Source organism: Furipterus horrens, unplaced genomic scaffold (genome assembly GCF_987537825.1).
Source record: "Furipterus horrens unplaced genomic scaffold, mFurHor1.1.pri manual_scaffold_6, whole genome shotgun sequence".
NCBI lineage: Eukaryota > Metazoa > Chordata > Mammalia > Chiroptera > Furipteridae > Furipterus > Furipterus horrens.
The window spans coordinates 183,718,996-183,745,224 of NW_028327176.1; the positions used below are offsets into that span (position 1 = coordinate 183,718,996).

The window sequence follows — 26,229 nt, forward strand, 5'->3', positions numbered from 1 at the left end:
GCTACTGTATGAAAGTGTAAAACATGGTCAGTATGGACCAACCTTAAATGGAACTAATATTAATGTGCGTTACAATCCTTAAGTTCTCTAAGCTGCAAGAGATCATTTCAATAATTTGGTCTTTTAGGATAAAAAAATATTTTTTTTTCACAGCTAGTTTTGTTACACAGTGAAGCTCAGTATTCAAACACAAGGGCTTTTGAGTTGGAAAGAGGTGAATTCAAATACGAGCTCCGCTCCTTTACCAACTGTCAGCGGGAGCACGCGCGTTGAGCGAGCTGTCTTATTTCCTCCATAGGAAATGCCCTGCCCGTAGGGTCACCATTGAGAGGGGGGACGACATGAGCAAAACACTTGGCACATGACAAATTACCTTCAAAAATCATCCAAACTCTTTAAAAATACCATAAAACCCTTTTTGGAAAAGAAGTATGAATGATAAACAGGTATCTTCCCGGAGGAGATAAGAATATTGGTGCATGTTCATTGAAACTTGTTGTTTGCAGAGTAAGAAGCAATTTCGCAAATAACTTTGACTTAGGGAACAATTTTAAATGAGCAGCTTGGTGAACTTCTCTTTATTTATGCAGTAGGCAGAAAGTACTGCTTTAAAAAAATATCATTAGTAACAATTCTCCACTCACAAATCCTTTATTTGAAAAGCTCAAAGAGAATTACTAACATCACTGTGTTGGAATATTAACCTGGTGCAACATTCCATTAGGCATTTCAATCTGATTGGCCGTCCTTAAATAGAACAAAGATGGCTCCTGAGTAATCACCCACTGAGCTCGGAGGGTATCATTTGATACGGCTAAACCCAAAAATATAAATGCATATCTATAATATTTAGAAGTCCAGTGTGGTTTCTTAAACTTAAAAAATTAAAAATGAATAAGGAAACATATAACACATTTCACATTATCTTTGACAATTATTTCTGTGACAAGTGGATTAAATCCAGAGAAAGAGTTTACTACACACCTGCTAAACTTCTTATTCCCTCAAATGCATGTTGTTCATTTATCACTTAGAAAATAAAATTAAAATGTAGCAAAATGTATTATGTTTCTGGAATACTTCTTCAGTAAAGACATGGTTTCAACAAGTATCGTTCACATCAATTATAGTCATTGTGACTAGTCAGGTTAAAAATGGGCCTGTATTTTCAATTGATCAATTTATCATTTAGAATTTGTGATTAAACATAAATGGAACAATATAGAACTGAGATATTCTATTAACATTCATCTTGTGAGAAAATGTGTATTGCTAATAAATTTGGGGGGTCATGTTTAACTAAGAGAAATAAGGTGCCTTTAATAATTATAATCCTCTAACTTCATATAAATGGAATCTACTAGTTATAGAACAATCTAATTCCTTGCTTAATACAGGGATACTGTTCTATGCAGATATAGGGTTATCTTTACTGATAGCCCAAAATATGAGATAATCTTTAAAAATCAAACTGGTACAGATATTTATAGACAAAATTTTACTTTTCTTGGGTGCACACAAGAAGCAAAATGCTCAGGAATAGTCATAAAAAAGACATGCGGGATCTAATCTAAAAAATTAGTTTCGAATAACTGAGAACTGTCCTCAAATATCGGATTTTAGAGACATGAAAGTAATCTTTAAGTATTTTCACTGTTTCAATGGTTACCTCAGAATCAAAGTCATGGGTATGCAATGCAAAACTTTTCTTTTTTTAAGCAGTAAAGTCCGTGACAACGGTTCAATATGATTAATGCAGCAAAAGCTTTTAGATTTCTGAAGACTGTGGGTGTATATTTCAGATTGTTGTGAACAGCTCAGAAACTTATACTGAACCCATTTAACACCCTGGTACCTTTCATGGTTAAGTTCATGATTAAATTAACAGTGTCAAATAAACTGGTAGGTATTCAGTGCTAAATCCATGGGTCCTTTGATTTTTCCATCAAAACACCAGGGAGACTTACAATGTAGTTTTGCAGAAGCAGCTCCACCGACTCTCTCCTCCCATACTTGATGATCCAAGACTTCAGCTTTGACTCTGCAAGAACCAGCAGTGAGAGCAGACGGTACTTTAATTCTAGAAATTCCATTTTCATTAAGTGTAGTTCTGACGTGGAGGACACAAAATGAAACCTAGAAATAAAACACCGAGAATTCATGGAATGTAACTCATAGTAACAGAACGGTGCTTACTTAATCTGTTACAGTCAGTGTTAAATATAGTGCAGGCAAAAGGTCTTCTAAACTCTGGCTGGTCAATCACTGTTTGGAGATCTGATTTCTTTCTTGGGTCTGGGGTTAAAGGCAAATCATGACTGACTGTAGTCTTTGATTTAGTTCTTTCTCTTGCCAGCACATCGCTCGTCTGTTTCTTTTATAAACTGTTCTTGCAATATTACATAATGTTCCTCACAGAACTGAATAAAAATACAGCCTCTGAAAAAAAACATTTCTGTCATTTCCAGGCTCTGAAGATAATCAGGTTTACTCTTTTCAATTAATAACATGTTAAATGTTGGCATTCTTAAGCATATGTTACGGAAGCCCAATTTTATTGTACCAAATGTAAGCATTTCTGTAAAATAAATAAATAAATAAATTCATTAAAAAGAAAAGAAATGGAAAGAGCATTCACTGAGCATTTTAAAGAGCACCTCAGTGAAGACATTCTCTTACCTCTCAGCCATGTCCTCTAATTGATCGGGTGGAACTGGGATCCCGTTGACAGACCTGGTCCGGTAGATTTCATGGAAGGCTCTTCTGTGGGCATCTGTGTTTTGAAGCAGATCCTAAGATACAGTTTTTAAAAAAAAAAATTAAAAATGAGGCAACATGTTCACAGGAGGCTTAGAAGCATAATTTTCAGCCTGTACCGATGAGTCAACATATTCAACAATTTGCTGCTGCTGCCACATCCACATGCAAGCGGGGTGCCTATCAGAGGCTTTTCCCTCGTCCAGGAGCCCGGTGCCTGCCTGTAAGGCCCGGGCTACAGCTGCCTCTAGTAATGATGGCATCTTTAAACACACATGCCCCTCGCACAGCAATGCATTCACACATTTTAAAGGTACATGGTCCAAAGGAAAATGTGATGATTGCCATAAACAATGATTTGGTGGTGTTTCTTTCCTTCCTTCAATTTTATATATATATATATTTTTTTTTAAAGCTTAAAACTAAAGTATAACTGATTTAACCCTTTAATGGTAAAAAATGAGACTTGTTATTTTATTTTGAATGCATGCAAGTTATCATAAAGTGGTATCTGCTTGCCATCAAAAGTAAGTCAATTATATTACAATATGTTATGAAAATACTCTAATGGTTAGAAGATGTCAAATAAACACAGGAAGTTTCCCATAGATATCATGTGTTATGTTCATAAATATTCTTCGTAGACTGATTAGAACTCCATAATATAACTTTATAATTTGAATATTTATTTAGATTAATTTGAATCTTCCTTGATTTATTTTCTGAGTTTTTCACTGTCAACAGACTTATTTATATAAAGACTTACATGAATTTCACAATTCCTAGTCAATTTCAAAGAAAGACAGAGGTGAAAACTTCATACCCTATTTTCTAGAGCTTGGTTTATTTCTCCACAGAAGAATAAATACTCAACGGTTTGTCACTCACTGAAAAATAAGACACAGAGCTCACCAGAATGATACATTTAAATTAATAGTGTTTCTCTCACACTAGGATTTAGGGGATGAATTGGAGAAAATAGAAGCCAGAAAGAGCCCACAGCCATGAGAAATACTCAATAGAAGGGAAAAACTGAAGGCCATCATGTTCTAAATGAAAATGTTACAGTTATATGTGTTTGTTCATATAAGTGAAATTAATATTTTGTAGGGGAGACATTAATTTTTACATTGTATAAAAAGCCAGGGGCAAATTATGTCTATCTTGATATATGTTGCTATGACTACGTTTTGACCTGCTTTGAATCTGGAGGTCACTGCACAGATACTCACAAGTCACTCTTGCCAGATACAGCAACACATGCAACCAGGCTGATCAAGAGGACAGTCTTCTGTCCTAGAGCAGAAGACTGTCCTAGAGCAGCTATTAACTCAGTATTTTATTCACTATTTACCCCTTTCAATAATCCAGACACATTTCTATGGCGGATTATCTTGGCTGAGATCCCCGTAAGTGACTTCAGGGCAAGCTGGGAACCAACACCACACCCAGCTCTGATATATTGTATGTGACCATATGTTAATGTACGGATGGGCGTTTGTGGCTAAATTGAAATACCTGAATGTTCAGTTACCTTCTAAGAAGTTTTCCCTATTGTAGTTTTAAGTGTCTCGTTCATTGAAAACATCTTGACAAGATATGGAAAGAAACCAAAACATTTTCAAAAATACGATAAAAAGAACCAGAGCTGGAGGGATGTCACTAGGCCTTCTAAAAGGCCGCCTCACTATAAAACAACCAGATGCTGAGCACAGCATATGACATCAATTCACTGGTGAGTTCACAGGAAGAAAGGGAAATCTCTTAGGTCTACTACTCTCAGTAAAACATGACCCTGAACTGGAGACCTATGAGCAAAAACCAACTGAAAAAGCTGATCATACCAAGCAAATATCTATACCTTTGCTGCAGGAGATTTGTCCTGGAACTTGAATAAGGTGAGAGCACTGAACCTGAGGCTCCTATATTTAGCCAGAACCCTCCAAGGCGCTGATGTGCAAATGCAGATAAAGAAGGAGGGAAGCAGAGGGCCCCAAACACAAGAAACAAGCCATCATGAGTGAGAATCAGTAGACACAACAAAGCTATAGTCTTAGAAGAATCTAAGTAATTTAACACTTCACAACAACAGCTTGTAAGTGTTGAAGGAAACCATCTAGGTAAAGGTTAATTCCTTACATTGATTAAAAGGAGGTCAGGATATTGATTAACTTTCAATTTTGTTTAGGATTTATGGCATAATTTCAAGGGAGATCACACTGTGCAACGAGAGTTTATAACTCTCAAACCAGTAGAGGAAAGACATGGAATAAGAGAAACAAGCAAGCAAACGAACAAACAAAAATTCTTCAATCAAGTTAAAAATAGCAAGAAGGTAGGGAAAAAAGTAGGACAAATAAAAAGCAAGGAGTCAGTTGGTAGAAACAAATTCAATTATATCAATAATTATAAATAAATGTAAATAGAATGTGAGTTCACTAGTCAAAAGGCAGAGATGATCAGATCAGACAAATAAATAAAATAGAAACAAAGAAAATGAATCATCTGCTTCTTACAAGAGATACACCTAAACATTAAGAACATGATAGGTTAAAATTAATAGCATGGAACACACCATGCCAAGCAAATATGAATGAAAGGAAGCTGGTATAAGTATATTAAAATCAGACAATGTAGATTTCATTATGAAAATCATTATGTTATTAATTGCTTAATGATGAAACTTCCAATTTGCTAGAAGATATATTCATTCTGAACTTGAATATATCTAGTAAGCTTCAAAACATATAAAACAAAAAATTGCAGAACTACAGGGAGAAACTGACAAATCCACATGGCCGTGGGAGTGAACAACACACCTCTTCAGGGACAATTGGGACAGCAGGTTAGGGGTGACAGAGGGAACAGGAGGGAAAGGACTGCAGATCTGTGGGCTTCATGGGCCTTTGTAGGAATTTTTGGTGCTTTTTTTAGTAGATGGAAACCAGTGGGAGTTTTGAGCCAAGGGGTGAAATGAACTGAACTGCATTTTAAAAGGATAGCTGTTGTCATTCTACTGAAAATACTCTTTCCTTGATACACAGCCTCCTCTGGCTTTGAAGACAACACAGTGGCTGGATTCCCTCCCTCCTTCTCGCATGCTTTGGCTGGACTGTCTTCTAGTCTTCAATCTCTTTTTTCCTTCTCTTAGATATCCCTAGGATGTTTATTATCTTTTAAATTGTATTGCTTTCCATTGCTATAGTCCCCTTCTACCCCCTCCCCTCAGCAATCACCACACTGTTGTCCACCTCAATATTAGATTTCCTCAGGGCTAAGTTCTTGACCATTTTCTCTTCTCTGTTTATATTTTTTATTTAATTTCTCTAGTCTCAGAGCTGTAAGTGTCCCTCTATATGCCAATGATTCTGAATATTTATCTTCAGACTGTGCCCCTGTTCTGAGCTTCTGTTTCTTTCCTCCTACTGCTCATTCTGTGTCCACTTAGATGTGAAAAAGTCTCAGACCTATTTCATTGCTTCCCCATCTTAATTGATGAAAACTCCATTTTCCAGTTGCTCAGTCCAAAAATCATAATGTCATGTCTGGTTCCCCTTCCTTCACCACCAACAGCTAATGCTGGAAATTCTCTTTGCTCTGACCTCAAAATATATTCAGAAACCTAAGCATTTCTCAACATCTCTACAACTACCAGGCTGGTTATAGTGACTCTTCCTGGATTGTGGGAACTGGTTCATGGGCTCCTACCCTCTATTCTTAACCCCGTCTGTTCCCTCACAGGAGCCAGGGTGATACTGTTAGAAAAGTGATCATGTCATTTCTCTGATGAGAAAGTGGATGCGTAGAGATGGTTAGACATGGACAGAAAAAATCAGCAATTCCAGAAGTGCAACTAAGGAGAGTGAAAAATGCAGAGAAACAATATGGGGCAAAAATGGGGACTTAAATACAGGACAGAAAAGACTGCCCAACATAGAAGAGAATATCTTGAGCAAGTTATGACAATAATCTTGAAAACTTAGTCAGATGGACAAAGTTTTAGAAAATATGAATGAGCAATATTGACCCAATTCAAAATGTGGAAGTCTGGATATTACTAAAAGCCCTTTTAGGAGCTGGGTACACAAGAGAAAAAAACAAACAAACAATGATCTTGCTCCTCATGAAGTTGAGATAACAGTGTAGGAAATAAAGCAATAAATAAGATAAATAATTAAAATAGCCATTAAAATGAAGGGGGAAAGGGACTTGTAATTTCAAAGAGGTGGCCAAGAAAGTGTTGACTAAAAGGTGACCTTTCAATAAAGGCCCAAAGAAGACAAAGAAGCACATAATGGGAATATCAGTGGGAGAATGTTTTAAGTCAAGAGAACATTCCAGAATGATGGCAAGGGCAAAGGCTTTGACGTGGAAATGTGCTTGCTTGATGATGTCATCTTTTCAGTGAGATTTCACTGACTACCCAACTTAAAAATGCAACACCACTCAATACTTCTTGGCCTTTAAGCTTCTAACATTTACTTATTACGTTTAATATTTCTTATCTTCCTCCTCCCACTAGAAGTGAAGTTACATAATTTTGCTTCTGGGTGTATCACAAATGCCTAGAATACTGCTTTGCACATATTAAATATCTGTGGAAAGACTAGAAAGGCAGAGCCAGAGGAGGAAAAAGAAAACCAGGAAACTAGGTGAAGAAAGTCGGTCGGCAGCTGTCCGTCTCGAGAGACGATGGTGTAGCTTCTTAAGTGTCTATCTGCACCGCCAAGAATGGTTGTGCAGTCCGACTCGGGAGTGACACGGTATCTGTCTCCTCCCGTGTTGAATCGACATCTTGCGATGACGCTGGAGTGTCCTCTCCAGTGAAGCTGAAGCTACAGAGCCTGGGCAGGGTGATATGGAGGGTCTGCTGTTGCCCATGCAGCAGACCCCCCCTCTCTTCGCAGCTGAAGGGTCCAAGGGAAAGACGGAGTCAATACAGCTTGGCTTCAGGTGCGCCGCAGGAGTTGCCGGTGTTGACTACAACATCAAACCGCCTTAGGGACTCCGGCTCCGGATTTTCTGTCGGGGTTTACTCCCTTAGCCTTTCCCCTGAAGAGGTATGCCGCAAGGCAGCGGAGGTTTTTTGGAATCAGAGTTTTCCTTCTCTGATGTGCCCTGACTGGAAGATCGAACCAGCGATCTGTAGAATATAGATAAGAATAATAAGCAGCTTGCCTCCATCACAAGGCTGTGGCTCAGCTTAATGTGAGGTAATGGTCTGAAAGTGCTTTGTAATGTGGAAAAGTGTTATCCAAAGGTAAGGGGCTATTATCTTTATGATGATACAGACTTAAGTATGTCAAGGATAAAGGGATGACTATGTAAAACGACTCTGACAGGGGAGGTAAGATGAGGCCTGAGAATTGGCCATTGGGTGAGGACCAAGGAGGGCCCTCTTTGAGATGAACAGCATTGTTAGGGAAAACTTGGTTGGAACTCGCTCAGAGAAGAACTGGGGCAAGAGTCTTCTGAAACCAAAATGAAAGCCTAGACAACTCTTACCAAGACTTCTGCTGTTGTAAAAGGAAACAGAGAAATGGACAGTGGTTAGGGGGAACATATAGTTATAAGAAAGAGACCTTTTTAAGATGAGAGAAATAGCAGCAAGTTTTATGTGGGTAGGAAATAGCCAGCAAAGAGAGAGGAAAAATAAGGAAGGCAAAAACTACAGGCACTGTCCTTTGCGGGAGAGAGGGAGGATGGGGTGGTGCCCGTCCGGCGAGGCTGGCCTTCGCTCAGAGCACAGATGGTTCATCCATAGTAACAGAAGTGAAGTCAGAGTATGTGAGCACAGATGCGCGTGGGTGGGGTGCTGTGTTCGTGGGAGCTTGCGGAAATTCTTTTTTGATTGCTTCTATTTTCCCAGAGAAATAGGAAGCCCTGTCATCAGTCAAGGGTAAGGATGGGGGAGGAGGTGTAAAAGGCTTGAGCAGACAAGGTATGAAATAGCCGCCCTAGAAATGGAGAGGGAATGGAGTTGGGAAATGCCTTTGGAGCGCCAGGCGGCATTAAGGACCCACTTGGGTTAGTCATCGTGCCTAGGAGTGCATTTTTCTCCAGCCACAGTCAGCTGCCTCTGAGTGGGCAGGAACTAGGCAGAGAGTTGGCTTTCACCAGGGTTGTGCTTCCCCAGGAGAGTGGGACAAAGTGAGACCTGGACAAGGTGATTAGGGTGTGCCCAGGGGAAGGGGGATTTGAATGACTGGACATTGAATTTAAACAGAGAAGAAAGAGAACTAACTGATGGCGTGAGAGGAGGCGAGGCAGTAAAATGGCAGATGAATGGATTATAAAGACTAGGGATTGGGACCACTTGGTGAGACAGTGAGATGCTTGAGAAGGAGATTGGGGGGGTGGGTTCGGTTACTGGTTATGATGGGGTCCAGTCTGTGCTTATGCAAAGTGGCTCAGGTAGGATGTGGGGCAGGATCACTCAGAGAGAGGAGGTCGGGAAACTGAGAGGCCAGGGTAGGGAAAGAGCATCTAGCGGTTACTGAAGTTATTAAAAATACTGGCTTGTGTTGTCATCCAGGAAATAAAATCTTCAAGAAAGGAAGAAAAGGGATCCAGGTAGGGCTGATAACTGCAGTATAGATGGTTAGAATCCGATGGCTATTCTCATGATTCCTGAAGACCGAAACCTTACTTTGTCAAAGAAATACTACTAATAAAAACTAATAAGTTTAGTCACTCGACATGTATAACATGCAATGGTTTTGTGGGCACATTTTAAGCTTAGTACTTAAAAACACCTGAATTATCAACTATGTGACTTTGGGCAAGGAGCATAACTTTTCTCTGCCTGAAGTTTACTTATCTGTAACGTGAGAAGAATACCTATTTCGTATCCTGAATGTCAAGTGCTTAGCCAAATGAAGTACTCAGGACTGAAACATGGCTAACTTCTCAAGTACAATTTGCTATGATTATTGTTACTTTTCTAGATAACAGAGCACGCGGGAATCTGAACAACAGAAAAGAGAATAGAGGTGTACTTGTTTTACAGAGTGTGTTTCTAGAAACATATAAGTTAATTTTTAAAGAATAATTTAAAATATTGGTAGAAAGTTAGAGAACTTTTTGAAAAAATATATTTAAAAATTTATCTGAATTCCATTTTCAAAAACTGCTTATGAATTAAGTAATAAGAGATTGTAATGAGATATATTAAAAAATGTGAATAGATAAAATCAAGAATTGTAGATCTTGATAGCATATTTAAGATTTCATGGCATGAGCGTTAATTACTTTTCAATTAGGATGTGAAGATAACATTTCCAGCCATTCTTGCTCATATACTGATGAATCCTATGTTGTGCTTTTATCAATTTATTACATTTTCAAGTGAGCCCAATATATTAGAACAGAGTAATTATGTAAAATTGATGGGCTAATTTTTCTGCTAGTGAGAAAATCTATCCTTTTAGTGATCTTAATCACAATCCACATTTCTCAGATCCCCAAAGCTTAGCTTATTATAGGCACCTAATAAATATACCGCATTTTTTGCTCCAAAAGTGGGGCGGGGGGAAATATCTGTGCATCTTATGGAGCAAATACTGCATCATAGACCATGATGTGTATTACCTGACCTGTCAGCGGCAGCAACAGCTGTTAGAAGAGGAAGCGGTGGGCCCATGTGAAACCCCTGGGGACACTTAAATGTCCCACTTTAGTGCTGAGTCTCAGGGCATCTGGTCACCGTGAAGATAGCGAAGAAAGTGATATCAGTGATTGTGAGCAACTGAGCTTCATAGACTCTGACACTAGAGATGATGAGTTCTTGGGGTTCCCAGAAAACCAGAAGAGTACTTGAACCTTAAAAGTCTCTCCTTGTTTGTTAATGACAGTGATGATGGTTCTTAATACCGCTGTTGACTGCTGTTCACTTTACATGGTTGAAATATTATTCTGTTATATTTTATTAACTATTTTAGTACACCATTTGGTTCAGAATATTTTTTTCTTGTTTTCCTTCTCTAAACCTAGGTGCATCTTATGGTCAGGTGCATCTTATGGTCAGGTGCATCTTATAGGGCAAAAAAGTACAGTATTCTGAATGAGTGAGAATTGATCTTAAAATTGACAATTTCACTTTTTATGACTCTATGACTTTAGGTACCTGTGCCTCGACCTAGTACAAGTTCCTCCTACCTCAGTAAAAAGATCATTCTGGAGATTTGTCTTGAACCTCATCTTAGCCCTACCTGCCTCTGCTCACTTCCCATTGTGTCCTCACTCCATTCCCCCTCTTTCAGTCTAGTCCTTTCTGGTTTACAGTCTCAGACAACCATTCTCTCTGACTCCTACCCATCTTGTTCTCCCCATTCCACTTCTTTTCTGGTTTTTATGGTTGTTTACTGCACTGGGACAGAGACATGCTTCTGGCTCCCAATCGGTGGCTGGTACAGGTCTCGGTCTCGCCAAGGAGCCAGAAGAATCAGGAAGAGCCTTGAATCATATAATCACAGAGACACACTAACAGCATTGCCACCCGGGTTAAATCCATCCCTATCAGGGCTGACGCTGCTTAGGGGGTACCCTGAATCAATATTTCTGCTAAATCTCATGACCTAGTGAAAGCACAGTTAATATTGCTGGACATTTTCTCTTTGGTGGAGCATTTCAATCAGATGTAAGTCTGTTAGATAAACAACAAACACTCTGTTTCTCAAACCCCTAAATTGGAGGCACCTTCACCAATCTCCCTGGGGCCAAAAACTGGCACACAGTAGGCTCTCAGTGCACGCTGGCTAAACTGCCACATCTAACTCACAACCGATATGCATCTTACATTTGATTAAAACCCTAAGGTGACTTCTTTTGCATGCAATATTCACATTGGCTAAGCATTGTTTTGTTACATGATTTACATGAAGAAAAATTTTTGAATTGTACTCAAGGTGACCTGCTAATTAGTTACAGTGGTATTGTTTGTGCAACCCTGCTTTTTAGCATTTCCTCCTATTTTTAATATACTGGGAATCTCCACATGGACATGGCCCAGGCTCTTGTATGCTTCTGTGCAACCTGAGCCTGGCCCAGACCCAGGAAAATTCTCATGACTTGAGCTCTTATCCTGCAGCTTCAGATAATGCAAGTAGCAGGCCCGGATGTTATATGTGTGTATCTGTAAAGATGGAGCAGACCCCAAATTCATGCTCCCATTGGAGAGGCAGTTTTCTGGGGAGGGGAGAGGTGTGTGTGTGTGTTGGTGGCGGTGGTGTGGTGGAAAGAAACAAAGGCTGAGAAATAATCAGCACAACTAAAACTGACTATAAATGAAGGGCCAAGAATAAACGGCAGCAGGACCCTGGCTGATTGCCTAGGATCACAAAACCCGTTGTCGGTCTTGGTGGACGAGCTAGTCTGGGTTCAGTGAATTGAGCTGAAAGGGCCAGGAACTGAAATTCCATGATACCCCTACACCTCTAGTCCCAAAAGTAACACTCTAGAGGGGCATTGAAATAAAATTTATGGTGAATTTGCTTTATAATCTTCTCTAGAATATACAGCAGTCGATTTCCTTGAAAAAATATTAATAATATTGCAGAAAATACACATTATCAATTGCCCGTTATGTCGTCAAGAGTAGAAACCTCCCCCTGTCGGTGTGTTTTCCACACTTACAGTAACCCTCCCACACCACAGTTAATGAGCTACACAAATTCAATTGCACCAAATGCAGGACTGTGGTCATGAAAACAGCACTTTTAAGTTAGGTCTGACCTATTGCAAGACATAAAGAAGTATATTAGAACTGATACTAAGCACAGCTGACCAAGCCGTAAGCTAAAAAAGTCACAAATGACTAAGCAGTCACCAAGGCCTAAGCCCACCTCTTCCTAACACCTCCACCTGCACCATCTCTAGCCCTGGCTCAGCACCTTGGGGACTTGGCCTGCCTTCTTTTGAAAATAGAGGCAAGAATGAGGTCTGGAGCCAATGGCCAATTACATTATTATGTAAATGCATATAGTCTGTGGGCTTATCTTTCGAATAATAACATATAGCAACAGAAATAAGCGTGATAACTAATGAAGAAATAGTACCCCAGAGCTATTGGAAAGCACCTCAGGAAATAATTCTCCCAGATTAAGAAGTATAGAAGACGCCTGCAGCTCAGAGAACTTTCTAAGAAGGTGCGACATCTGCGAATCAGTACAAATGGACACCTGGGAGGCCCACGTCAACACGCCACATCTCCAGACCACACGAGGCTGGAAGTTAGGCTGGACGTCTCTCCTCATCAGGATACTTACCTTGTGTTGCTCACGTTTCCGTTGTATTATGTTGGCAGTTTCCTCATGGACCTGCTGAATGGCTATTTCCTCCCGCAGGGCCACCTCTGCCCTGTACAACCAGGTACCTATGGTGCCCAGAGGGGCCGGAAGAGACTTATCAAGTTGCATATGCCAATCAAAGAGCTGAAATACAAGAGTGGAAAAACAGAATGATTTCTAATACAAAAGGCGATTCCTAAAATTCCCCCCAAGTGATTTTAAAGCCTATATAAAACTTTAAGTTACCAATTTCAGGTTAGTTTCATAAATATCAAGTATGAAATTATCTGTGTTCTTAATCTGATGCTTTGAGAATGGGCAGGGAATTACAGTTACAAGCAAATTTTGAGGAAACTTAAAATACATCTTGGACATGGAAAGATATTATTAGGAGCTTAAGCCATTTTCTTCTTATAGGAAGAGCATAAAGCACCCACTGACTTTCTGTTTGGCTCTGGCTGACAGGGGAGGGACTAGGCACGATGATATGTCAAGGATGCGGGAGTTTATGCACCAGCTTGTGTGTTCAGGTCTGGAAAATCAGGGTCATCTAGACATCTCTAAAGGAAGACAAGTATCAGGAATCTTTTTTATAACATCATTCTCTAACCATGTCTGGTTCTTCTTCCACTTTATTCGGTTCTCAAGCACCATTTCCCAGCTTGATGAAATGCCAGGTAGAATGGGGTAAGGTGCTTGGAAACTAAGCTATTCTTTGAAAGAGTTTATGGGAAAAAATAGATTATAAAAATGAAGGAACTGAGGTAAGTTCAAGGCAAATATTCCCATTAGTGATAGAACTGTCTGAAGTTTTGAACTCTTGGTCTTTAAGTTTGCAAAGTATTAATATTAAAGTTCCTGAGTAGTTTTCCTTCAGATTCACGAAAGACCAGACAAGGAGATATGATAAATTAAAGAATATAAAAATAACTGTGAATATAGGAAGATTATTAACTATCAATGAAAGATGATGATGGAAAATGGAGAAGTTGTGAAGGCTCCAGTCTTAAAAATCCTAGAGTTCATCTGTGTGAGTGAGAAGTAAACCCAGGTGGCTGTCCAAGATTTCATTCTGTCATTTGGTCAATGGCGGCATTACAGGTAGGGCAGGCAAGGCAGAAAAAGAGTTGTTATATGAGTATTTCTGTTAGCTTAAAGGACAAAGAGGGTCCCACAGTCAAGCTCTTCCTACTTCAGACAGACACAGGAGGACCTGAGGCAACACCACTGGGAAGAAAAGGATGACGGGAAACATTCTTGACTGAATGACATCAGCCCTAATGAAATTAATCACGGGAGAACTTACCCTGGAGGACGCTCTCTCCCAGGACTGTTTTATCAATGCTTGATCAAATGACAATTTACCATCTTTATGTAATGGTTGTATTAAGTGTTCAATCTGTTTCTTTTTTATCTCATGTTGAACTCGGAAGTGTTTAAATGCCTAAGAGGGAAAAAACAGAAACAACATGGCAATGAGTCAAAAAAAGCAAAAGCAAAGGAAACCTCGTTTCCTAAATAACCGTCCTTTATATTTGGATAACGCTCACTATATGTTGTCAATGATAATAATGACAACCGTGATACTAAGAGCAGCTACCATTCATCATGCCCTGACAATGACCTTGGCCCATGCTAAATGCTTTCTACGCATTGTCTCCCCCATGTTTTATATGAAATTAGCACATCCCAAAATACGACTCCATGTCCAAATATGAAATGAAAAAAAATGCCACCAATGCGCGCAGTTATGTTAGAGATCGTGAGAATGGCGCTAGAGAAGCTGACAGACAGCACATCTAAAAGAATTTCTAAGTCTTGCAGAATAAACAAACATGTTTGTTGCAGGAAGAACACTGGGGGGAGATACTGACTAAATGTTTTATCACAGTTACCTCCCAGTCCTCTAACTTAATATAAGTAAAAATAATAAAATATAAAATTAGCCTTCAATTTTATTCCACACAATTCTATGCATGGAAAACTGAACAATACACCATTGGCAGGAAAGTGGAAACAGACACTGTTGATGGCACAATAAACCCACAAACAAAAGGAAATGCTCCCCGTCATCAGATTTCAGGTAATTCCTAACCCTGTTTGACTAAACTGGGGATCGTATTTGGCCCAAAAGGAGTATTTCTGTTTTGTACTTTTCTAATCCTTTGGTTCTCTTTTATAAAATAACATCTGTACAGCAGGTAACTTTACAACTTGCAATTTAGTTTTTGTCAATTTATGCTAAAGCTAAAACTCACTAATGGATTAGATAAGTATATTCGCTCTGTCCTTGCATTTTTATTGGTTTAATATTTTTTTACTGAAGCTCATCCCAGAAAATTGTATTCTTTGGGGAAAAATATTACACTGAATTTCAAAGCAAAAAAGCATATGCTACATATAAGCACATGTCCACTTTACCAAGTTCATCAAATATAATGTTGATGGCATCATCCACCTAAATTCAGGCATGCTTTATAGATATGATTATATAAAATCACACAGTAATGCATTAGCTAAATCTTTTATGATTTGTCATGTTAACTCTCTCATATTTTGCTACCTTTTTTGTAGCAAAAATAAATGATGGAGGTGGGAAAAGGGGAAGATCCATAAAAGTGTCAATTATAAAAAATAAAGTTTAAAAATGGTTAAAATTTAATATAGACTAGAAAATATAGCTTTGCTACTAAAATGCAATGTTATTTTAAATAGGGAGAAAATGTCAATGCTGCATAGAATAAATCATAATTTAATAGGAAAACCTATTATATAATTTTGTGTCTTGAAAGTAGAAATTTGAAGCCAAAACCCAATTAATAACAGTGTAACGAGACTGGGGGAACAACTCCCACCCTGATCTCAACTGGAATTCAGTAGCTTTGAACTAGGCAGATCACGGTAGAAACTGATCCCATTCATGGGCCCACTCCAAGTATTCATGATACAATCGTTGATTCAGTTCGGATTATTCAATAGTGATATCCGATTATTTAAGTCATTTTTTGGTGGATTTGTTGTTGTGGTTATGTGACATCTACAAAATCATAACTTCTACAAAAACACTAACTAGATAACGTGTTCTGGGTCATTCATACAACTCTGAGTCTTGGAAAAGTTATGCAGCCCCTTAGCTGTATACACAGTGTGAAACCAAACAATTTAAAACTACTTATTTACATAGAAATACAATTATTAAATTACATGCAAACAAGATAATGCACATTAATTTTTTACAGACTTCTTTATTAATATCACTTGAAAGATTAAAACAATTAAATCACATACATAGATCTTACTCATGAAACATTTTTAGAAATTGGCATCCCCTTTTCATGCCTTACCTGATATTTATCCTGTAAATCTGATTCTGTCATCTGTGCCCTTGTCAAATCTCTTTCAAACTGTTCTATCCAAACTTTCATTTCCTTCAGAATTAGCCTGTCTTCTCTCTAGAAACCAGCAGACATTACCATTTTGTTAGTAACAGTGCATTTATTTAATTTCTGATTAATGCCTGACTGATCCTAGAAAAGAGTTAATATTTAATAAGTTTCGATTGTCTCTGAAAATTTTTCTCTCCTCACTCTCACCCTTATGGAGAGTAAAAAGCAAGAGTTAATTCTGTAAAAATACTTCATCTTTGAGTGCTGAAAGTATCTAACTTTGTTTTTTACTCAAAAATTACTAAGTTAATTAAGAAAATGTCTGCAAGAAGGGGATGTCCTAAATAAAAAAAAATTACTCAAAGCAGGAGCTGGGAGTATGAACATAGGCCTGCAGCTGTTTCTTAACCCAAGGCCATTGGTAACCAGAGAGCTATTCTGGGTGAGATTAATTTTGACCAAATTCAAAAAGCAGCAGTCACAATAACATCAAAGGACCATAGCATCAATCACAATAACAAGAGACTACTGTTGAAAAATATTATTCAGTGTTATAACACCATGTGAACACAAAACACGTTTATCTTGTTCCATGTGGTATTTCTAGACCCTGGCAACATGGAATCTGTAAGATGTTTATGTAAGTTATATGTTGAATAAATGCATCCAGGACACCACTCTCATCTTGAAAAGGAAAAAAAAAAAAAAGCAATTTATGTGCTGTTTCCACAAATAATAACTACAGCCATTCTAGCATTGAATTAGAGAAAATACTCTAATTTTTCATCAAAATTTCTTATCTGGTATGGATGCCAAAATCATCATAAACATATTTAACATGATTTTTTTGGCATTTATAAAAAGCTTTCAACTACAGCATCTCACTTGATGATCATAGCTCTGGGACAGATAAAATTATCTCTGTTAACAGGAGAAGCGGCCGAGCAGAGTCCTGCCAATGGAGGCAGGCGAAACTGGTGACAAATGTTGGTTCTGGGACCGTGGGCACACCTTTTTGTGCGTGTGCTTTGTTTCTAACCTGTCCACTATTGTATCATCATCTGAGAAGTCACCACACACGCTTTCCATGGACTGGGGACAGCAGAGATCATCTTTATAACACACGTGGTCCAGAGACTGGCAAACAATACTATAATGCTTCATGACCTCTTTCATGAAGCATCATAGGCATGCCAAGGTAGCCCTCCTCTGCTTAGACCCTTTTCCCCTGGGGAATGTCTTCTTTAGAGCGAAGCTCAGGTAGAACCTTTTCTGACCCAGAAGCTTCTTTCTAACCCGAAAGTCTGTGCCAGGGGATCTCAAACTTTAGTGTGCACTGTAATCACCTGGAAAGTTTGTGAAAAGCTTGCTGGACACACCCTTCAATTCCCTGGCTCAGGAGAACTAGGGTGAAGGCTGAGAATTTGTATTGCTAACAAGTTTCCGGGTGAATCTGATGTTGCTGCTCTAGGGAATCACATTTTGAGAACACTCCTCTATGATCCTGAGCTTGAATAGTCACCTAAAATCCACTGTATGTTACCACCCACTACATTGTCTCCTTTCCCCCCGTATAGTGACATGTAAGTATCATTTTTACTCTAGCCTAACATAGTCTCTGGCACCCAGGATCACTCAATATGTAATTTCGGAATAAATGGTTGACTGGTAACATAGTTAATTAGAAAAATAAATAGAACGAGAGCCCAAGACTGCAAAACAGCAGCTCCTCTCGTGACGGCACCTCTGAATTAGCAGTGAATGTGATCAAGGCACATGTTTTATCATCAGCTGACTTTCACACTCGTAAAAGCACTAATGACACATTTTTATGAGCTCGGAGGAACAAAATGGTGTTGGCATATGTGAAATAAAAATTAGTGTAACAATTGATATAATATTAGTTATTTCTGATTTTTTATCGTGATTTTACCATAAAGTCTATGGTGTTGACAGATTCTTCAACTCAGGCCTAGGTGGAATATAAAAAGATGAGAAAACTGGAGATATGGGAAAGATTTCATAATCATTAATTCTATAAATGTTTTCTGAGTGCTACCATGCCATGAAGTTTACAAAACCATGTGAGACAATATTGAGTGGAAGACAAGTGATTAACTCAGTGTTAATAAATTAACTGAATACTTACCTATTTCAATTAAGAACTTCCTGCTTAATTATTTAAAATATAAAAAAATAAGTCTTTAACTCAATTTTTACTTTCAATTTCACATATATTGAAAACATTGTCATGGTAGATTCTCCCTTTTATTAGTGTTATTAATTGTCATTAAAAAAGAATTACTTGATGTCATAAAATTAAAGATTAGTGGGAAAGTGCATGTGAGTGGCTCAGACTACAACATCTAATGACAATTACATATATTATTTTTTCTAATAGAAAAGAAAATGAAATAACAGAATTAAGGTATTAAAAGAAAGGTGTATATAAAGACAAAGACATGCAAAGGAATGGCTAACAAGGTATGGAATGTAAGATACTTGAAAGAAGCCACTAATTCAAGATTACTTAAATCTTACCTTAAGATTTTGGATAGAATTTGTAAAAAGTGGGAAAACTTGAAAAATTTCCTAGCAACATGAAAAGATAATATATAGAAAAACAACATAAATCAGGAACAAAACTTATACAAGAAACAAATGAGTTAAAAAAAACCAATGGAGAAGCATCTGTCTATAAATGAATAGATAATAATTTTACAGATATAGTTACTTTAAGGTGTTTTCATAACTTTTTGTTTTCATAACATTTTAACTTATCAAAATGTCTGAATCCAATAAGGCAATGTAGTATTCTGGCATTTGATTTTTCATTTTAATTTGTAGTAGTCATATGTAGCAATACATGCATTTTTTAAGTGTCTGGAAACACTAAACATTTTAAAAGAGCAATGTAAAGAAAAGGTACGTGGATTCATATTTTTCTCTTTAAATGTGACCATCATACGCATCTCTCTATCCCTGTGCAACAGTTAAGGCTGAGCTGCGCTTCAGAAAGCACTCGGCGGTATTTGCTGAACATTTAATAGGTGACGCAAATGGGTCAGTAGGCCCACTTTACTTATTTACTACTGAGTGCCGAAAAAGTTTTTTTGTCTGTTTTATTGGTTGAAGTAAGAAAAGCACAGTGTGTTTCTTTCCAATAAGAAAATTGGATTTAAAGTGGTAGCTAACTTAAATAAATTCATAAAGAGGACAGACATCAAATACATAAAAAATGGACGCCTGGTAAATATGTTGATGTCAATATTTTAAAAAATGAATTAAAAGAACTATTTAGTAAGGCCCGAGTAGACAAACCCTGAGTATATGAGGTGATGGCATCCACAGCTCTGATAGGTATAGTCTATAAAATCTTAGAAGTTCATGGGATAGAATTAGGTGGCCATTTAGTTTCATTAAATTTAGTCCCTACATCATAAAAAATAGAATTCTTTATTCAAAATAGTCATTTTAGGTAGTAATGCCTTACATTACAAATGTCACATTAAAAAGGGCAAAGTTTATGATACATTTTTCTCAAAATTTGTTTTAAAAATAACCCTGAAGAATTCATTTGCATCTTATTTTTAGGGAAGAGATAGAGGGAATTTTTAAAAGAACAATCAGAGTTTATTTCTGAGATAATGAGATTAATGTTGGAGTAATAAAACCTCTTTAATAAAGTACATTAACAAGCTCATGTCAGCAGGGCATGTTTCAAATCTCTAAGGGTTTGGCTTTAAATTCCTGTTTATGAGCATTAGGGAAGCAACCCTTTTTGTTACTCAGACTTTTCACCAACAGAATCTACCCATCTGGAGAGACAACTAATGTCAGAGAAATTAAAACAGTACAAACTCTAAAATCAGATCAGAAATAAATCCAATTGGATTCGATATAAAAACCAAATGGAAACCTGGTTTTCTCTAGGCTGTATTGCCTAACGTGCTTTCTTTAGAGTTCCCTATTTACACTGCAGCCCTGAAGGCCAGATCTGCTTCATCCAAGGAACCCAGGACAGACGAGGTACTGCTTGGGGGCTTCATTCTTTTATGAAGTCACTGATTTCTATCAGTGCAATGCCTTTGCCTATTGGAAACCTTTGGGATATGTTCCCCTGGCCTTTGTATTTCTTAAACTTGTTGCTAAGTTTATTTAGAAAACTTATTTTATTTTAGTTCTTGTTTTTCCTGTTGCTCTTCATTGTAATCTCAAACTTCTCTGAAAACTATAGATGAAACTAAGCAATGAAGGTGGAGAGATAGTTTTAACACGTTTTAAGAATTCCATTTATTACTTGCCTTGGTGTCATTTTGCTTTATAATCAATTATAAGTACAAAAGTAAGTCAAGCTCTCTATAATAAAAATATTACTTTTATCAAATTAGGAGAATGCTAATATCCACTATTATGAAAGACTGGAATAACAGGCTTTCTGGTGTGCTGGCCAGAGTATGAAATGGGACAAACTTTCCTATACATGATTTGAAAAACATTTCAAAACATTAAAAACCTATAGATTCTTTAGCCTAGAAAGTACACATCTAAGAAAGAACTGTGAAACAATGCTTTATTGCAAAATTGTTCATAAAGCATTGTTTATATTGAAAAAAAATTAGAAATTTCCAAAAATTAAGATTGATTGAATAAATAAATTACTGGTGACCTGGAAAGAATTACATAGAAAATTTTTGTATAATAAAAAGAAAGTGTAAAATTGTATGTATACTATGGTTCTATTTCTGTTAAAACAGTATATTTGTCTATATTGACATAGGGAAATGTTTGGACTCATTAATTAATTAATTAATTTTAATTTTAGAATACATTAATTTTTTTTAGAATACATCCCTTCTAGAAGGCCAAATAGAGACAATTTCTTTCTTTCCAATTTTTGTTTATTACAATGAGCATATGTCCTTTGAGCAGTATGAAAAAAATATAAATATTCTTTAAACTATTGAATGGCTGAAGAATGTAACCACAATTAGTAATTAGAACATTTACAAATTTGACTTGTGTGATGTGAGCAGCAATTCATATGATAAAATCTAAAAGTCAAAATTACTTTCCATCAGATTGCGCAGAACAAGAGAACTCAAGATCTAGATGCGCAAACAAGGGGTGGATATGAAATCGCTTCCATCCTCAAGCTGCTAAAATGCTGTTTCCTGACACCAGTATCTTGCCTCCATTTTAATTCATCAGTATTACATACACAGCACTTATTATTAGTGACACGTTCTCTGTCACAGCCAGCAAACAAATCAGAGAAATCTTTCCCTCTAATCACCTCCAAAGTCAGTCATAGCAATTCTTTTCTCAGTTGTTCTCATATTAAAATGCATTACAATTTAATTTTTTAGAAACAGCATGCTTAAAATCTGAATCACTTTCATCGAGTGCCTCTCACTACTTGAAGAAAAATGGATACTTACATCATTCTCTAGCCCATCAGCACCTGTATTGCAGATATCAGGGTAATTTTTCAGAAACTGGGCCACATAGGTCATAATGGACTTCTCATCTGGTTTATCTACATCAACATCTGGAAAAACCAAAAACAAATGTGAATACATTGATTCACATTAATTAGATTATAATAATACAAGCTTTGAAATCTAGCCGATATATCAAAGACTGTCCTAAAGGAAGAAGAAAACTAGAGTTGATATTTAGAGATTTTTGTGTGTGTCAGGGGTGGGGAGACAAAAGTAGCCCGAATGACATGTGGTAGAAATTGTATAATTCACCCAGATGACATAGTAACTAAAATGTAAAAGTAGAGAGAAAAGCAATATTTAATACATGAGTACGCACATGCTTTTAAGTACATATCTAACTAAATCACAGAACAATTATTATAATAGGTATTGTTCTGTTTAGTCTATATCCCTAATCTATACATTCAAGTTGATTACATAACTTTTTGACAGGGAAGTTCTCATTAGGAAAAAAAAGAATCACCTTATATGGGCTAGCCCTGGATTTGGGCAGTCTCATTTCCTGATTACCAAAGAAAATATTATGATCCTCTCATCTAATGGATATAAAGAAACCATTTATAGTCTCCTCTCATCTGATTCTAGGAAATATTTGAGTTCTGGTGCATCCTCTGACGTTGAGGGCTGAGATATGTGTGTGGCTTTTCCCTGAGTGAGTGATCTGGATGTTATTGGGTCTTTTTGTACGGAAACAAGGCGGAAAGCCTTGGCTACCCTTGCAAATCTAGGAGCCCAAAGCAGGTACCTACAGAGCTAGGGATCACCAGGCTGCACCACCATCTCAGCGGAGACAAACTAGGGACCTGGCAGTCTCTGAAACTTACTCTTGGACACACAAGTGTTTCCCCTTAGACATGATTTCAGTGCTAGAAATGTTCCTTCTGACACCTCACCTTCCAAAATTACTTGCTTTCACTGTATTTACACTTCTGCATTCATTAATAAAACTTCCATACATGCCAACCCAAATATGAAATCATTTGTGACATTTGGGAAATTTGTTTTGACACTTTTATTTCAGTATAAGAAACAACTCAGTTTATTAAAGTTTATTAAAGTCATCAAAATTGCCTTTTGAAAACTTGGAAGAGTTAACCGCATTTCAGAAAACGTCTTAAAATTCAGCGTCTTACCAAAAAGTTGCCCAATGATTGCAATGAAAAATATTAGTCAATCACTTGTGTAGCTTTCCTGATTGAGGACCAAAACTTGGGATGGTTATCAACACTTCTAAGTATATAATAGCTGATGTTTTTAAGATATGATCTTAGATTATGAATCTTTTATTTCTTCCAGGTTTTTTGGAGTTGTACAAAAAAAAGTAGTGCTTTTATCCTGAGACACTGCTCCCTCTCAAACACATGCTGATTAAACTTCCACTCCACCCATAAGTACAGTTCACCTCGCTGGGACACCGATGTCAAAATGTTGTTTATAGCAGTAGACCTATATTTTGCTCCCAAATATAGCAATAAATATTTTTCCTCCCAAAAAAATCAGTACAAGAGGATACTATTTACGTGTGCTTTTCTCAACATTTCTGACCTCTCATAGAGTCTTGAGGGTTATCTTTAATTTCTGGGTGTAAAACATACAAACCTACCGAGTTGCATCAACAATTACGGAACGTACCTTCAGGATCTAGTAGCCTGGGGATCCCCAGTTCCGTTTCAGCAATAGCAAAAGCTTCCTCCAGGTTTTCTCGGTTAGATCTTCCTCTCACCCTCTCCAAGTCCACGAGTTCTGGTCGAATGGCATAGATGACTGAATGAAAGGCGACCCCACTTCTCCAGCTCCGCCCAAAGTCTTTGACTTCTATACCAGTCTGCCTTCATGAAAAAAAAAGTAGAAGAAAAAGAAGGGGAGGAGGAAAAGGAGTGGGAGGGGGAGGGGAGGGGGAGGAGGAGGAGGAGGAGGAGGAGAAGAAGAAGAAGAATGTCACATTCTGAATACAAACCATGCATTTTTCTCAAGGCCTCATGCAGAATCCCATGCTCTTTAGTAGTAAATAATATGTGGTTAGCTATATCAGTTAACTGGTTTTGAGAAAAATTGAGCAAAATAGTATTTTTAGAGGGTCAGAAGATAAGATGTAAATAAATAAATTAGTTTTAAATAAAACTAATTTAGATGAAAATTACTCAATTCTCTTTTTTAACCCAATGTTCTTAGAATTTCTATGAACTGGAAGGCAAAACACACCTGAATGATAAAACTGATTAATATCAAAAGCTGATAAATGCCTATATAGTTTATCTCAGTAAACTTAATCACTTTAAATAATGTTCTACCAAAGTACATTCAGTTTGCATGAAATATATTGTCCTAAAAATGGCATCATTTTATCTATATATTTAAAAAATAAGTCATATATTAAAAAATAATTTATATATTTAAAAAATAATTTTGCAAGGCTCCAGTATTTGTAAAGCAACCTTGAATCTTCGCCTAGTTCCTTTAGAGTTTCTGTCTTTGGTAGTGCACATATAATTTTTTTCTGTCAACATAATGGCCAATATCTACCTAGGTTGAGCAAAATGTTCTGTTATCTGTTCATTTGTACATTTCTCTCTGTCTTCATCTTACTTTTCTACCTCAGTTTTCCCTTGGCCCGCGTTTCCTTATTCTGTACTCAGAGTCTCTTAAGCCACCTCAAAGTATTTTTTAACAAGATAGAGTGGGATATAAAAAAAATAATTAGCTAATAAATATTCTTTATGTAATCATATATTTTTTTATTTTCTTGAATTTATTTATAGTTTTAGACATTTTCAAAAATAAACAGCATACCAGCAATGTGGGAAGGGCTTTTCATTTCATTTCTACTAGTTTTTCAAAAGCCACAAAACGTTGCTTTCAGAAATATTTTGAATGCAATTTGATAAAAAAAAATATACCCCAAATTAGAAAACTACCAACACACTTTAAAAATTAAACAAAACCATTTAATTAGTAACACTAATTACATCTTCTTTATGTTTATTTTTATCTTTCCTTATTTTTGCTTTTCAGGTACTTTAAAAAGAGACTCCCTATATTTAGTGCCTCAATATTTTATAACGGTAAGTACTTGTTTACAACTATTTTCCAGAAGTAAAGAATAAGATTCTGATTAGATTTAGGCAACCAAAACAAAATAAGAAGTGATATAATTTTACATGTCATTTAGAAAATTATACAGAAGCATAACTTTTTTGCGAAGACATCTTACCACTGACCATATAGCTCCACAAAATACTGGTATGATCAGTTAAAAATTCTACTGAAATTGTTATGAAAAGATACTTTTTCAGAGTAGTACTTTTCTATCCAGCATTATCACATAAATGTACACACATGTCAATTTATTATACTCTAGAAAGAAGCAAAGCTCAAAGCAAATTATCCATCTATAAAGCTGGAGTTGACAAAGGGATCTGCATTCCAGATAAAAGATAAAACTGAAGGAAAAAAATTAAAGACTTTCAGGAAAGAAAAACAAATATATTTTAAAATGTGAACCTTAGTTCACAGAATTATTAAATAGAACCCAAGGGTCTCATAATGAGATAATCAAGTTTAAATCCCAAGTTTACTTGTGTATAGATTATTTAATAGGAACAAATGTCCAAATAATGACTTAAATAGAATTAGCCTTCATGCTAGTAACCACAGTGTAGGGATTAAATGACTTCATTAATCAGGCCCAATGATATGAAGAAAAAATTAGTTTTATTTACAGCACTTTCCTAGAGTATTAGTGATGATTTGTGTTCATATTTTAACTCAAGGAAAGAATGAAACAAGACCTGAAGCAAAGGCACTCACTCAAATATCTCTTCAAAATTCATAGTCATTGGAAGATGCTCCCAGTGATAAACTGGTAACTCGGGTTCTTAAGGGTTTCAAAGTTAATCAATCACACTCTGGGCACTTACTTGGCTGCTGCATACTGAACCCACTTTAACAAAGCCTTCTTAGCGTTCCCTTGGATCTTGGTGGCCCCCTTCCGCTTGCTGGGGGGGCTGGCCGTCTCCACGCTGGCCAGGCTGTCCAGAGAAGACGCGCTGCTGGACAGGGACTGCAGCTGAGGCAGGTTGCTGGTCAGCTCCTCAATCTGCACGTGCATCAGTCGTCGGTGAAAACAGAAGAATCATCTTTATTCTTTTCCCCCCAGATGTTATACTTTTCCAACTAAAAATGGCTTAGCTGAACACCCTGAACACGGCTGACAAAATGTAAGTTCTTAAAGGGCAGGATTGGGGTTCTACTCCGCTTGGTACTTCTCACTGCATCTAAAACCGTACAGGGGTA

The 26,229-nt window shown here is 37.0% G+C and overlaps 1 protein-coding gene across 1 annotated transcript in view; it reads right to left on the reverse strand.

The window, feature by feature from the left end:
• Nucleotides 1–26,229, reverse strand: part of SYNE1 (spectrin repeat containing nuclear envelope protein 1) — a 423,836-nt gene that overhangs the window by 289,423 nt on the left and 108,184 nt on the right. The window contains exons 7-15 of the mRNA XM_090279990.1: nt 25,854–26,032; nt 23,569–23,765; nt 21,871–21,980; nt 18,971–19,021; nt 16,388–16,495; nt 14,350–14,487; nt 13,023–13,187; nt 2,680–2,792; nt 1,968–2,136 (exon numbers count right to left, since the gene is read on the reverse strand). Coding sequence (XP_090136116.1) covers nt 1,968–2,136; nt 2,680–2,792; nt 13,023–13,187; nt 14,350–14,487; nt 16,388–16,495; nt 18,971–19,021; nt 21,871–21,980; nt 23,569–23,765; nt 25,854–26,032 — 1,230 coding nt within the window. The remainder of the gene's footprint in view (nt 1–1,967; nt 2,137–2,679; nt 2,793–13,022; nt 13,188–14,349; nt 14,488–16,387; nt 16,496–18,970; nt 19,022–21,870; nt 21,981–23,568; nt 23,766–25,853; nt 26,033–26,229) is intronic.